Source organism: Andrena cerasifolii, chromosome 2 (assembly GCF_050908995.1).
Source record: "Andrena cerasifolii isolate SP2316 chromosome 2, iyAndCera1_principal, whole genome shotgun sequence".
Lineage (NCBI taxonomy): Eukaryota > Metazoa > Arthropoda > Insecta > Hymenoptera > Andrenidae > Andrena > Andrena cerasifolii.
The window spans coordinates 23,835,147-23,849,707 of NC_135119.1; the positions used below are offsets into that span (position 1 = coordinate 23,835,147).

Genomic DNA, 14,561 nt, shown 5'->3' on the forward strand with positions numbered 1-14,561 from the left:
AATTCTTCGGTCCATTTTTAGTGAACGTCACTATGTTGACTAAATGTTGTAATTCACACACTGGAAAGTGTCTCCTTTTTAAAATTATTACACACTATGTGATAATGCAGAAGAGAATTTAAATGGAGAATATCAACGACTTCACCAAATTGTAAAGTGTTTGCTGAAGATTGCTTAAATGCAGCCTCATTTTTGTCGACATAAACTCACCAATCCATCGGTAATACTCCCATCAAAGTGTAATCAGTAATATGAAAATATTCGTATTCAATACTGAATCTCAATTCGCCGTCGACCGAGGGTCTCCCGCTGGTGCGCTATTTCACTCACTCTCGGTTTACGTCGTTTAGTCTCCTTGTCAGACGGTTCGAGCGAGGGTCCTGACAAGGGTCAGTTTATTAGGCGCAAACTACTTCCCCTGCCCCGGTTTATGAAGAATTCCCCAGTCCCGAATCTTTCTCAATAATCCGAGGAGCAGTGTAATTGCATCCGCAAGTTTCTGGTTCAAGTCTCTAAACTCACATCAGTTCGTTATCATGCTTTACGGGCCCCTCGCACTAATCTAGCCCCAACCAATACTAATACCCGGGACAAGTTGGAAAGTGGAATGCGTTGCGTCGTAATAAATCAACAGAAGTTTTTCGCCAATATCTCGGAAACGAAGGTCGTGCGGCGGTAGCATGTATAGGAAAAAGTTGTTCAGAATCTTGATCTTGATAACATATCCAAAAATCATTGAAATCGGTGAGGATCGAAAATTTCTAAATAATTACCTTATCTTCTTCTATCAGAAGTTAATGAATTCCAATTGAAAAAAATAAATGCAAAGCGCAAATGTGTAGAAAAATTAACAGAAGAAGGAAAACGCATTGTGTATCAAGCTCTGCCGTCGCAATAGGGGTAGTATACAATAAAAACTTTTGTAGAATTGTAAAAGCACGAGAAAGTTATTTACCTGATTTTGGCAAACGGTATTATTGCAACGACAGAATTCTCCGCACTGCGTGTCCTTCTTCACGCAGCCACATGTTCTGTTCGAGCAATTTCCTTTGCAGTTACAACCCCGCCCTGTAACTTTGCTGCTCTTTGTTGTTCTGTTCCTTAATTGTGTGGTTCCCTGCTTCGATGGTCCTGTCGCAGGAGTGTTCGCCACATCAGAAGGACTGCCGGGTGTTGCCGGTTTTAAAATGCAATTTTCGGTAATGTGCTTTCGTAAATGATCGTTTTCAATCGTTAGAAGGGTCACTTGTTCTTGCAAGCGCGCGATTTCTAACATGGTATCGAGGTCGCCTGTTTGAGTTTCATCCTTTTTCTTAGTGCTGTAACGAAAGGATAAAAATCAAATAAATAAATTTCATTGATTTTATTTGTTCCATCATTTCTCTGTTCCTTTAAACATAACGAATTGTTCTTTTTTTTTTCTAGTTCTATTAGTTATAGTATTATGTTGGCCGGTATACTTGATTAATATTCGAGTAAAAGTTATTTATTCGGAGTAAAATCATGTATAGAAAGGGGCCTTATTGTATCTGAAGCGATCCAAGAAATTACGACTCTAAGATGAGGTGCTCCGATAAAACGAATGCCAAGACGGAAGAAGAATGTCATCTCGAGGGTTTATGAAAGTTTTCGAGGACTCCTGGATTACATACCGTTTGGTCCTCGTTGTGTTTGACATTTTACGATGTCCGAGATCGATGGAGGAAGAATATTAAACCACAATGCACCGCAATGCACCGCAATGGCCTCCAAATTTCAAACTGTTGCAAACTGGCGAATGCTGGCGAGTGACGGTTAACTTAACAGTTTCTTGGCATTCAAATTCTCGACCATGGAGGTAGAGGTGGAAGTGCCGCGATACCTCTTGTCATGATGGTCCTTTTCCACCAATCACCATCCACTTTTCTGCGAGTAAACAATGAATGGTCGTGCCTCGAGATCGGCTGCAAGATAGCGCGAATGAACTGTAAGATCAAAGTAGGAATTATACAGAATATTTTTAATAGACGTAACCAGTGAAACGTGTAGGTATGCATTTTATTTAACGAAAATTGCGGTTTAGCGAACGCCTGGATAGTTTGGAGCAGGGGTTCTGAATCTTGCCACCAGTGGTCTTTGGGGGAGTCGGAAGGATTCCCCTGGGGGTCGATAAGTTACTAGGGGTAGTTTAAAAATAGCGCGCGGGAAATTCTATATATCGATTATTCAAAAACTTGGAATTAAGAACCCTCAGTTCTGAATAAACCATTGAGCTATAAAAATAACGATACATAAGGTAATCAAGATTCCTGAAAAATACCATAGGGTAACCGTAATAACAATAGAGAAATATAGTAAAATTAAGAATCACGTAATAAAAAAAGGGATGAGGAAAGCATAACAGGAAACGAGGAAAAAAGTTACTTTATCAATTTATGTCACGATAATACAATGACTCGTCGGTATTTTTACTACGTTACTCCAATTATGACGCAATTAATTGAACTTAAATTGTAGGGAACTAGCGGTATCGTGGATCCAAGTGATTTACGTGTAAATTCGAACGCTTTCGCGCGGTTCGATACGAAACGTCTTGTCGAATGGAAGAAACGCCGTGGAGAAGAAAATCAGCGGTGGGAATACAGGAAAAGAAGGAAATCGCGATTCGCATCGATGTCACTGCGAGTTGCGCGCGCAACGCGATTCGATTTGGAATCGTTGCGATCGATTTCCCTAGAGCAGCGTTTCCCAACTAAATTTTGCTAGGAAACCCTTCTAACCTCACTAGATATTTGGTACCCTTAACCTCAACAATTTCTTTTTTGCAAGAGCTGAGAGCACTGACTCAGCCGCGTCTTTTCAAATTTCGAAGTCAAGTGTATGTAAGAGTTTCTCGCTGAATAATTTACACATTTTTCTAATATTCAAAATTTATAACTTTCATAAGATAACTTCTCGGGAAACCCTAAACCTCCGGGAATCCCGGGGTTCCGTCGATGGGAAAACGTTACCCCAGAGCTCGGGAGATGCGTTATTCCTATTTACATTAACCGAGTCCCGATGTGTTATATTTTCTCCCGGCGAAAAAATACGAGGCGAGACGTTGATTAGAGCGAGGACTCAATTCTTTCTTTCTTTCAGCCACGGTGTCTGAGGCGGCACGATTAGATAAGCCTCCCGGTTCATAGTGCGGCCGAGATGCAGAGCGCATAAGAGACCAGGAGGCGCGAGAGCCGGCCTCAGTTAAAGCTGTGTGTGCATGCTGGCGAATTCGCTTTTGAGTCGCGACCGGTCTCGGTCCCCAGCTCCCCCAGCCCTTGCGGATAAACAAGAAGAGGAAGACCAGTGCCTCACCCGCGTGCACGTGTTACGCGGGTCCTCGCTGCTCTGAGCGTCGCGCATCGTTTGGTATCCAGCTCCACCATTCGCGGGACTCTCGCAAGGGACGGAAGCTTCGCTGCGAGATATGAGTCCCTGCTGCAGGAGGGGATCGTGCGACGGGACGGGCTCGGATTGATGGTAGCTCCCAAAGACTCGACGACACCGGGTCTCACGGGACGTGCTCGGCTGTAAGGAGTGTGAAGCGAAGGTACCGGTGACCACGAACATGCCAGCCTGCACCAGCGAGAACTTCCCGAGGTTCTGGCCCTCGAGCCCGCCGACCTCGAGGAGCAACAGCGTCACCCCGCCTCTGTCCGGCTCGCCCTTGTCCACGTCGCCGACCTTGGTCTCGCCGATGTCCACACTGAAGCGGTCCACGTCGGGCGTCTCCAGCTCCTCGAACCTCTTCAACGTCTCCGCGTCGTTCAACGGCTTGAACGCGCCCGCGCTGATAGTGTCCTCGCGCCGGCAACACCAGCACCAGCAGAGGGTGCAAGCGAGCAACCCGGGCCAGGCCGCTCAGGGACAGAATCACAATCGAAACGACTCGCTGCTGGTGAAGCTCTTGCGCGTGTACATAGTCGTCTTGTTCAGCGTGCTGCAGGGTGTCGTCAGCGTGGTCAGCTACGCGATATGGGCGCCGACGCTCTGGGCCTCCGTCTGGGTGTACGTGCTCTGGGTAATATTCCAGCTGCCGTTGACCGCCCTGAAATGGTTCATAACCGTGCTGCACACGCCAGCGTCGGAGAGGGCGCGCAACAAGCGGTGCGTGCTGATCAGCGGAGGCAGCACGGTGCAGACGGTGCACATGGCCAGGAACTTCTACAAGGCCGGCGCCAGGGTGGTGATCTGCGAGCTGGAGGGCCTGCATGGCTTGGCCAAGTTCTCCACCGCCTGCTCTAAGTTCTACACCATCCCCAAACCAGGCCCGGGGAACGCTATCGAGTACATCAAGGCGCTCAAGGACATCGTACAGAAGGAGAGAGCGGCCTACTACATACCGGTCAGCTCCAGCAACACGGCGTACTACGACGCTCTGGCCAAGCCCTACCTGGAGGTGATGGGTTGTGAGTGTTTCGTGCCCGGTGCCAGTGAAGTGGCCGCCCTCGACGACCCTCTCGAGCTTCTGCGAAGATGCCGCGCTCTGGGTCTAGCCACCCCCGACCACTCTGTTCTCCGCTCTCTGCAGGACATTTTAAGGCTGTACGAGCAAAACGCATTCGCCACGGGCAGGTACCTGATGCTGGCCGCTGGCCCGGCCGGGATGAGGGACAGAGGCAAGACGGTCCTACCCCCGACGATGAGGGAGTTTCAGAACCAGCAGCACGAGATCACCGAGAGCCGTCCTTGGGTGGTGATCCGCGACCCTCCTGGCAGGCACTACATCACCTGCACCACGGTGAAGGAGTCGAGGATCGTGGCTAACGTGACCTGCCAGGTGGACGAGGGACGGGGCTTGATCCCGGAGGAACGACCGGAGGTGGTCCAGTGGCTGGAGAGGTTCATCGTCCGCTCGTTCAGCTCGAGGTACAGCGGTCACCTGAGCTTCAGACTCGCTGTGTCGAAAGACGGCGAGCTGGTGCCCCTCGGCTGCCGCGTTGGAGTCAGCCTACCCTACATCTGCCACACGGGGATCCACCCGCGGCTGGTCTGGAAGCCCTGCAGGCACTTCTCCAGGCAGAACTCCGGGGTCCTGCTGACCGCTGACAGACACCTGTTGCCCGACGCGGTGACCAGCACGCTGAATCGAACACCCGGAGAGACCGTGCCTCATCTGCTGGGCACAGTGCTGGACAAACGCGAGGCCCTGTTCGCGTACTGGGACCCGCTACCGTACTGCGCCTACTACCACCTGCAGCTGCCCTTCAGACGGCTGGCCGGGATGATCAGGGCGCAGCCTGTCCAGCACAGTCCACCGCTGGCGGTAGTGCAGTAACGCTTAAGGTGAATGTCCCAATTTCTGCTCATGTCCACATTTCTGCTCATTTCGTATTTTTCTTATTACTATATGCGTTACGCTTGTACTATAGTTGCAACAAAATAATTCTAAATTATTTAAACATTTACGCGAGTGTTGCACGAGCTTGGGACTAATCAAAGTGCAGCATAAGCAACGAAAAGCTTTTAAAAATGAGAGACTCGTCATTTTTCGACAGTGTTTTAGCGGGTTGTACTGAGGAACAGCGTCACTATTGGTATTCGATAATTGGGCAGAAAATAATTTTTGTAGTAAAAGTTCTTATTTAATAACAAAAACAGATACCGTATTGTGCGCTGGATGTAGATTTTTTTACTATATTTAATTGTTTTAAGTAGAAAACAGGTGATTAGGTTTAGGGTCAACTGAATCACCGTCATGTCCGCATTTCTACTAGGGCTAGGACTATTCGAATAATTTAATATTCGAATATTTTACAAGTATTTGAATGCTACGAATAAACTTCGAATATTTGAGTATTCGAATGTTATTCTTCGAATACATCAGTATTCGAATAGTATGGTGTGAAGTGGGTCAAAATTAGCGTACAAGATTTCACCCTGACAAATGAACGTAAAGAACTTGATTTATAATTCACGCCATACTATTCGAATACATTAGTATTCAAATAATTAAATATTCAAATAGTATTCGAATACTTAAATATGCGAATAGTATTCGAATACTTAAATATTCGAATAGTATTCAAATACTTAAATATTTGAATAGTATTCAAATACTTAAATATTCGAATACTTGGATATTCGAATTATATTCGCCAAATAATTGAGCAACTGAAGTATTCGAATACTCGAATACCGAAAACTTCTACAAATACTCCCACCCCTAATTTCTACTCACCAAAATTTTAGTAACATAACCTCACAATTCAATATATGCTGCAACCTCTATTTCTATTCGAAGGCATTTTATTTTTTGCTAATCATTATTTTATGCTTTACTGTTGTGTTATAAAACATCTCCATAAAAGATTTAACTTATCCTTACCTGAAAAGGCAACGCATTATGTGAGCAAAAATTGGTACAAATGGTGAGTAGAAATACGTACATCGCTATTTTTCGTGCGCAGAAATACGGACATTTAAAGCATTGTACTTAATTACAAATTACTAACAGTTAAACATCTTGAAATATCTTTCTTAAATAGTTTTTGAATTGGTTGATTTATTATTAAAGAATTAATCAATTACTCTGCAAATTTTGATCACAAACAAATTTTTTACACCTTCTTTACGACGAGTTACCTCTTAAATGAGCAAAAATTGGGACATTCACCTTACGTAGGGCCTAGCGCGGGCGCAGCTCTTTAACCGAACTCTAATGGAGTCTGTTTTGAACAGAGAGAGGGAGAGACGGGCGACGGGGCGGAACGGAACGCGAGACTGACACGGCTCTCGGCGTCCCTTCGAGGAGCGGGGCTGACCTGGCACGGGCCTTCTGGTGACTTCAGTATTCGGTTGGACGGACGTTCTCGCGCCAGCGGAGTCTCGAACGATGCCGGATGAGGGAGAGGACGACGGAGGTCGGAGCGGGGCGTCGGAGGTCAAGTTCGCCGCCCTATCGATTGAAAAATACTTGTGAAATCGCGGGCAGCAGGATGCTGGGCGACGGGACGGGAAGCGCACGGCCGGATCACGTGCTATCGGGGCGCGTCTCGCTTTTGCGCGGCGCGCGATTATTGTAACGTGTGTTCCTATCTTTCGTAGACTTGGGGGTGCGACGGCGGGGGGAGGTGATCCCGAGTCTCCTAACTTTCTCGAGCGTGCAGTTGTATCGCGTATCGTCGTGTCTTGTGAATAGTAGCGCTGGTAATCGGGGCGTTAATAATACTATGCGCCACGCTCGATCGAGATTTCTGTTTTCTCAATCATTCTTTTCTCTTGTTTATTCTTCTCCTTCTTCATTTTTGTTTTTCCACGTCGAACCAGTCGACTTCGGACCTCAGCCAGCAGATAAACGAACACGCCCGCTTACGTGTGCGTAGCAAGGAAGGTTTCACATATTATGCTCGCGCGTATTGGACGATTTAATGTCGCGCGCCTCTTCGCGCTTAGGCTAAGTTGTAAATAACGTTGACTAAGCTATCGTAGATTATATCGCGGGCAACGCGGCCCTAGCAGGATACCCGTATTTATAGTATTCCCGATATTTCATAAGACGACAGGCTAGTATGGCCCGTGTAAATACGCATGCAGACGTTGGCGAGTCAATAAAAGATTTCTTTCTTTTTCTAACATTCTGCTCTCTATTCATTTGCCCCTCTGCAGAATCGCCGCAATCTCCACTAACCTGGCACCTTCAATGGTAGTGATAATTCATCCTAACACTGCAGTAACAGTATCTTATCAATTTAAACCCTTTGTGTCTTACGATCGCGTAAACACAACCTATCCGTGCGGAGAACGCCCAAGGGCGTCCAAGGAGCGTGCTAAAGGTATACAACTATAGAATCCCGCACGCGGCGGTACGTTGAACGCTCGACACAACGCCCGAAGAATTGTAGGTTAAAAATGTACCAAATGGTCGTTTCCTCGGCTCTCTGAGAATTATCTCTCTCAATCCTCGAGATTACAGCTCCCTAAAAATTAGAAACAACAATTTCCACTTGTAAGTACATATCTCCGTGTCAAGCACATTCGGTTTAGAAACTTCCAACAAACACCCACCTCGGTACAGCAACAAACCGACTGAAGAACCTCCAACTGCTCTTCCCAGGTGCTCGCAGGCATCCAAATCCAATTCGAACAATCGTCGATCGGTTACGTGTCCCGAACGTGACGTAGGACCCACCGATCTCGCCTCGTTGCAGCGGACAGTGGTAGATTATCGCCTCGGGATGTTCCTGGCTGTATCGATGTAATCTGACGAACCACCGGCGACAAATGGCCGATGGAATTGGCGGCGTAATCTGCCGCGGCCGCGTACGTGCACCGGCGGAGTCGTAAATAATGCCCGTTATAGATGGAAGTGTGACCCAGGGGGCAGGCAAGCGGCTTGTCACGCTTGTCGGACTTTGAGAGGCCTGGGGTCGCCGGTTCGAGAGATGCTGTCGGTATTATCGAGCATCTGCCCTTTCTCCTTTCCTCCCGGTCTCCTCCTCTTCTCGCCGGCGCACCCGTTATCGCCTGTAATTTCGCCACCGATCGGTCTTTCTCCTTCCATCCCGCCGCGCGAAAATCATCGCCTTCCGTGATAACGAGTTCGTTAATCTCACTTTCGGCTGGCGTCACTTCAACTGCATGCCACGACGGAGTCTGGCGAGTAGGACGATCTTCGTTGGAGGACCTTCGGCGGGATTCTGTGTAACCGATAGGGTTTGAGGTCCATTCGACGATACAGTGTTTTGTCCCGTTATAAGTCCATGTCCCCTGATTCGTTGGAAGTACATTTCTAATCGCACTACAGTATTGTCTCGTTAGCGACTCGATTTTGTGTACACGTACCGACTCTTCGCTATCCCCACCACTTTTGTCTCTCTCTTGCCCGGCGAAAGCTAGAGCGAGATGGAACGAGGGCGAGCGAGAGGCACTGAAAGCGAGCGAGGACGGTACGAGACCGACGACGCGTTGATGTTCCATCTCGCTCCCCCCTCCGGCCAGAAAGAAGCGAGAAACGAACACTCGGAATTAGGGTTCTGTTCACGATACCGACTCAACGCCTGTCCCGACCAGCGAGTCGCTAACGAGACAATACTGTACTTCTTTCGCGGTGGGGATAAAACGCGAAAGGGCACGCGACAGCTACAAGACAAGCCGTGAATTTCGATCGAGATAGCGCGTGGCATCGTCTTACTCACTCTTACTGAAAGAAGACGGCGAAGAAGGAAGGCAAGCCGAATACCATGCTGTTTCGTTAGAGGCTCCACCTGTCCTCCGAGCGTGGGACTTGTAGCGAGACGAAACTCTATTATATAGGTTGCTGCACGTGCTCTGTCCGCCAGTTCGTTTATATTATGGTGATTTTTTATTATTGAAATAAGAATTATATTATAATTAAGAATTACGTTATATCGTATGATATTATGCAGGCATTCGGCGTTCGGGAACGCGTAAGTGGCGCACCGCTAGTTTAAATATTTCTAGGGTTCGGAAAAGAGTAACATCGAAGAGTCGACGTTGGAGGAATTGGTAACGCGGATGGCTAGTACGTACTTAGATGACCCCGTAGATCTTGGGTTCAAGTCCCATCGCCCGAGGTGTTTTCTTTTTCTCGCCTACGATTACTCAATGCAAATATAAAATCAATGCTGATTTATATTGTAAAGTGTTTCTTACTTCAAAGAGTTTTCATGAAGAACTGCAAATTAAAGACCCCATCCTTTGTAAATTGAAAAGGTGTGAAGAAGGTACAGTGGTTGGCTATTTTAAGTAAGAAAGAGTGTGCCACAAAAATAGTGAATTTAGTAAACTTTAAATGAAAATTAATAGAAAAAATAGTACGAAAAAACGCCTACTAGGTATATTACCCCAATTACAGATTTCGTTTGGATCCCCTTCCTTCTGAAATTTGACATAAAAAAAAGCTGCTTGAGAAACACGATACAACTGTGTGACCTATGTAGACCAAAGTTTCCATCACGATTCAGATTATTTCCACGCGACAAAGTGGAGTAGCCTGCGCTTCATCAAAAGTTTCAGAAGTCGGGGTAGGGTGTTTCCGTGATCGGATGTAATTTTCCTCTCTGAGCAGCGCCGAAGAAGATCGACGGCGATCGTAAATATCGCCGATACGGCGAGCGACGGGTGAAATACGAGCGGCTTTCGCGATGAAGAGGAACGCGGAGATTCGAAGACGCAAGGAGCGAAGTGTGTAACGCAATCTTATCATGCGATGATATTGAAATGCAGTTCCTTGGCGACGGACGGTGAAATAAATCAATACGCAGGCCGCTCTATTTTTTCTCCCCCCACCCCTTTTTTTTTATTTCGCTCAGAGAAGGCACGCGACGGAAATTGTTCATTCGCCAAGAATCGCGTGGATTCCGCTGGCGCCTGGCGAGGCCAATCCTTCACTTTTCAACGAGACAAAGAACTGAGGAAATAAAGTCCACGGGTTTACAAAATGAACAGCTCGTTGACTCCCACTAGCACGAAAGCATAGTTTCATTTTTAATAGCAAGGAAAGGGCAAGGGTAAATAAGATATTGTAGGCTTAAAATTGATGGACAAATTATTTTTGTACGTCTACGTATTCTACTCAATGAGAGGATAAAAAGTTGTGAAGGAACCACGCGGCACAGACGAACCGTTTCCTCGTAAAAGCTTGTTAAACTTCCGGCCAATCAGATCACGCGGAGTCGCTCCTGGGGCGGGGCGTTCCCCCACTCTGTCTCCCTTACGACACATAGAGGGAGGAGCAACGCCGGGTAACAGGCTATTAACCGAAACTTTAAACTTTTTTTGCGGGGAAACGGTTCGTTTGCGGCACATGGTCCTTTTACAAATTTTCATTCTCTTTTTAAGGGGAATACGTAGAAATTCGTGGAATAAAAATTGAACTGAATTTTACGACAGATTTCCTTAGTTTACACCTCTAAATATAAACGCAAGTGATGCAATCTTCTCTCTTACAAAACCTTTCACGTTTAGAAGGTTTCAAGAAGCTCATAAATAATCGACACACCATCGAATCGAAAGCGGTGCGCACGTCGTACCTGACCTTGCGTAAAAAACACGCCTGCCGCGGTAGCCTGTTTTGGAAAGGCTTCCTCGAATCTCTGTTTTTGCCAGCGCCCCTTGTTATCCGAGGACAAGCTTCGCGCGATTATCGCGATTCCCTCGCATTTGTTTGACAACACTACTGATTTGTCAATTATACACTTGGCTGCCTGCGAAATATCGGCCGCGAATTGGTCCCGCGACGCTGATTTCTCGGAACTCAATTGGACCGATTAATTTTTGTTTTCGTGGCCTGTTTGGCTCGTTTTCGTTTGGCGATGGGTGGTAGAATCGTCCAGTGTGAATGAAGAAAGTCGAGTGTCACTCGGTGTTCATTTTTCTCCCCGTTTGTCCTGTTTGCTTTCGACCTGAATGCCATCGGAGTGGAGGCGGTGATAAAGGGAGGCTTTTAGGGGCCCTTAACTCGATTTGTCCGCGTGTAACGAGAAGGAAAGTCATTTTCTTGGGCGAGGCGTGCCACGTGGTAACAGGCACGGGCTTCTGTGAGAACAGATTCACCTGACTGGCATACCAACGGTATGCTCGCTGCTGCTCTTTCCATCTTGTTGCCAATTTCCTGGCGTTTGGGGCGTTTAACGCATCGACGGGCCCTTCTGGGAGGAATAACGCCTCAATTAAGGGGAGTTGACGCGAAGCTGTTTGGTTCTTGGTCTCCTTAAAGATGTACGGATGCTGCCATCGAAAGCGGGCAGCGTGGTGCTTTTTACGCCCATTGACATTTTTATTGAAACAAGTAGAAACAGAAATACGGTTAAAACAGTAGGTCAATAAAAATAGGGATGTCATGGCCTGCGACTTTAATAAATAAAGTTATTCAATTATTAAGTTCCTGTAATTACAGAATTAATTAATTACTGAAACTTAACCATTTCTGTGATTAATTACAGAATTAGTCAATCACAGAAACCTAATAATTGAATAATTTTATTAAAGTCGTGGGCCGTGACAGGTGAAGAACAATTAAGACTGCATCAGTTGAAATGATCGGGAGCATTTTTTATAAGAATTCATTCAGGCGAAATTTTCGTTTAAAATCAAATTTTATAGAATTATCGTGGGACGTCGAGGAGCACTATCGTGGCTCCACAGATAAGGCGTTTGGGTTACTGATAGATTAATAGAATTAAATAAATATCGAAAACTTGGATTCTTCAGATTTGTTAAGTCTCCTTTCGACTCGAGGTCAAGGGATCTTCTGGTGTTCAGTAATATTTGAAATAATGAAAGGATGTTGCTCCACCTTCGAAGCGATTCGAATCTACAGTGGTTTTCGTGTCTGACCACTGTAAGGCTGTTCTACTTGAGAGCTACAGTGGCGTGAATCTTTCAAGAGTAAAGTGAAATGGACTGCGAAAGAAGTGGAAGTTAAACGCTTTATCTTCCAGATCTTACTCGTCCTTTGATTTCTACCAGTAGCACAGGTGTACCGAAAATTGGATTACCAAGTGGTGTGAAGATATTGAGAAGCAACTTTTCTCGCGCCGAGAAAGGCCGGTCGAAATGTAATAACAGAGCCGTGGAGCACGGCGCGAGATACCAGAGAGTTTCTATCTAATCTACGCGGCACCCAAGGATCGCCAAGGCGGAGTGCAACGAGAGAGTAAATATTGTACCAGAAGGGGGAACTTTCGTGTGTATCGATGGTCGCGCTATTAATACTGTCCAGTTGCTAGTGCCACAAGCAGCATCGGCCTGTTCGATAATAAACCGTGTTTTCCATCTGCCCGCTGGAACAATCGGCGATAGACGATTGTCGCGTCGATGGGTCACGCACTGGCTCCTTCCATCAGCCGAGCAATCTCCTCTTATTATTCCTCTTCCTCCTTTTTCTCCCGATTCTCCGCGACCTTCGTGAAGTGAACGAGAGCTGATTTAAGAAGGAGGATGATCCTCGTTCCGTTGCTTCTCGCGCTCAACGTTCTCGTCGCCAGCGGCCAGAGGAGCGAGCAGTGCCAGAGGAGGACAGACGGGCAGCTTATCTGGGAATACGACGTGCGGAGATCGTACAGGATCGGCGGATACCAAGTGCGTGCCACGTAGTTCCCTTCGTCGCAGTAACTGCCACTAGTGGGATTAAGTTCGACGTCTATGGAGGAGTGGGTTCGATACCCAAGCTTCGTTTAAAGAACCGCACCAAACTTCTGTGAACAAAAATGCTCGCGAGTTGTTCGAACCCATCGATACTTTCACTAAATTGAAGAGTATCGATGGGCTAGATACCCCGGCTTCGTTTAAAGAACTGCACGAAACTTGCGTGAACAAAAATGCTCGCGAGTCGTTCGAACCCATCACTACTTTCACTAAATCACTCAGGGAAGGGCAACCACTTGCTGCGAGTCTCCCAAGACGATTATTTCTTCGATTTAGAGTTCAATTTTATTGAGTTAATGAAATAGAGTTCGGAGAGTGGAAGATTGCGTAAGAATCTAGTTTAGGCGAGTAGAAAATTGAGAAACTCAGCAGCTGGAAAGCTGAATAATTAGTTAACGCAGCCTCGCGCGTAGTGGTTTGCTGAGACATCAGTTAAAGTAGCAGGCTAGACGTAATTTATTCATCTCGATGAAGTTTTATCGATTTGCACATTTTTTAAGCGATTTGTTTATACTTAAACTTCTTCCACGTCATTTGACCCTCTGCCTTATCTTCTTCCAGATATGTTTGAAGTTTAAATGGCACGCGTGGAGGCAAATAGAGGGAAGTTCATTTTTTTTTTATACTTAATCGGTTGCAGGAAGTGGAGGCGGAGTACGGGCCGACGAGGGCGACGATCACGTGCATTGGCTTCGACTCCTTGTCCGAAGAGAACAACGGGGCCATGTGGGTCACCTCTGGAGGGATAGGGTACAATTTCATCAAGATTAAGTTCAGGTCCAAGTACTCCAGGGGACTCCATTACAGAGTGTACGTCTATGGGAAACCACACTGAAAAGAACAACAATGCTAACTTCTGTATTTTCTGTAACAACAATCCTTCTTGTTCGTCACATGGAACATGTATATTTTCACATTGTTGACTAATAAACTCCTATTATTCCACTGTTCCCCCTTCTTTTTTTACTTCAAAATATACTCCTGTCTTTAATATACTTCTGTGAGCGAATGCGTGCGAGAAACGCCCATAGGCGTTCAGCGACTATGGTTAAGAGATATGCCCAAAGGAATCCCGCACGTGGTATACGTTGCATGTTCAAATTGCCAGTACCAAAATTACTCAGCTCAAACGAGGAATGTCTTTAACTCCTCGAATGCTGTAACAATCTTCGCCCTTTTAAAAATTTTTAAACTTATTTTTCTCAATCACAGAAGGTTATAGAAAATTTTTTATTCTGATTGTCAATTTTTTTAGGACGAAGAATTAGCTGATTTTTTACTGTATTAATGGGACACCCTGTACAGTCATTTACCAAATGCGTTATTAAAATTTCGAAAATGGTGATTGTCATTTCATAATCTAATTTAATGAGGAAGGTATCGTAGCGATGGATTCGTGACTAAAGGAGGAGTTCTCGTGCAGATGAGAATTA

At 46.1% G+C, this 14,561-nt stretch overlaps 3 protein-coding genes and 1 long non-coding RNA gene across 6 annotated transcripts in view; 2 read left to right on the forward strand and 2 right to left on the reverse strand.

Moving 5' to 3' along the window:
* LOC143365942 (uncharacterized) overlaps nucleotides 1–1,834 on the reverse strand; it is a 4,567-nt gene extending 2,733 nt beyond the window's left edge. For both annotated transcript variants that reach the window (XM_076806546.1, XM_076806545.1), the window contains exons 1-2: nucleotides 1,653–1,834; nucleotides 956–1,319 (exon numbers count right to left, since the gene is read on the reverse strand). In XM_076806546.1, the coding sequence (XP_076662661.1) occupies nucleotides 956–1,319; nucleotides 1,653–1,678 (390 nt within the window). In that variant the 5' untranslated portion in view covers nucleotides 1,679–1,834. The remainder of the gene's footprint in view (nucleotides 1–955; nucleotides 1,320–1,652) is intronic.
* Nucleotides 1,831–9,585, reverse strand: LOC143365944 (uncharacterized). Its single transcript, XR_013084628.1, has 3 exons — nucleotides 8,026–9,585; nucleotides 7,876–7,937; nucleotides 1,831–1,964 (listed from the first exon to the last, which is right to left on the reverse strand). It is a non-coding gene; the product is annotated as an uncharacterized LOC143365944 (long non-coding RNA).
* LOC143365941 (uncharacterized) lies at nucleotides 2,745–7,595 on the forward strand. Of its 2 annotated transcripts, none has more exons than XM_076806544.1 (2): nucleotides 2,745–5,304; nucleotides 6,700–6,867. In XM_076806544.1, the coding sequence occupies exon 1, from the start codon at nucleotides 3,587–3,589 to the stop codon at nucleotides 5,294–5,296; it is 1,710 nt and encodes a 569-aa protein (XP_076662659.1). In that variant the 5' UTR covers nucleotides 2,745–3,586; the 3' UTR covers nucleotides 5,297–5,304; nucleotides 6,700–6,867. The 2 variants fall into 2 exon arrangements, with proteins under 2 accessions (XP_076662659.1, XP_076662658.1); XM_076806543.1 differs by having other exon boundaries at nucleotides 2,746–5,284; nucleotides 6,700–7,595.
* A 3,041-nt stretch (nucleotides 9,586–12,626) lies between the features above and the next one.
* On the forward strand, nucleotides 12,627–14,078 carry LOC143366471 (uncharacterized). Its single transcript, XM_076807585.1, has 2 exons — nucleotides 12,627–13,062; nucleotides 13,769–14,078. Exons 1-2 carry the CDS (start codon nucleotides 12,922–12,924, stop codon nucleotides 13,961–13,963), a joined length of 336 nt encoding a protein of 111 aa, XP_076663700.1. The 5' UTR covers nucleotides 12,627–12,921; the 3' UTR covers nucleotides 13,964–14,078.
* The last annotated feature ends 483 nt before the right edge of the window (nucleotides 14,079–14,561 follow it).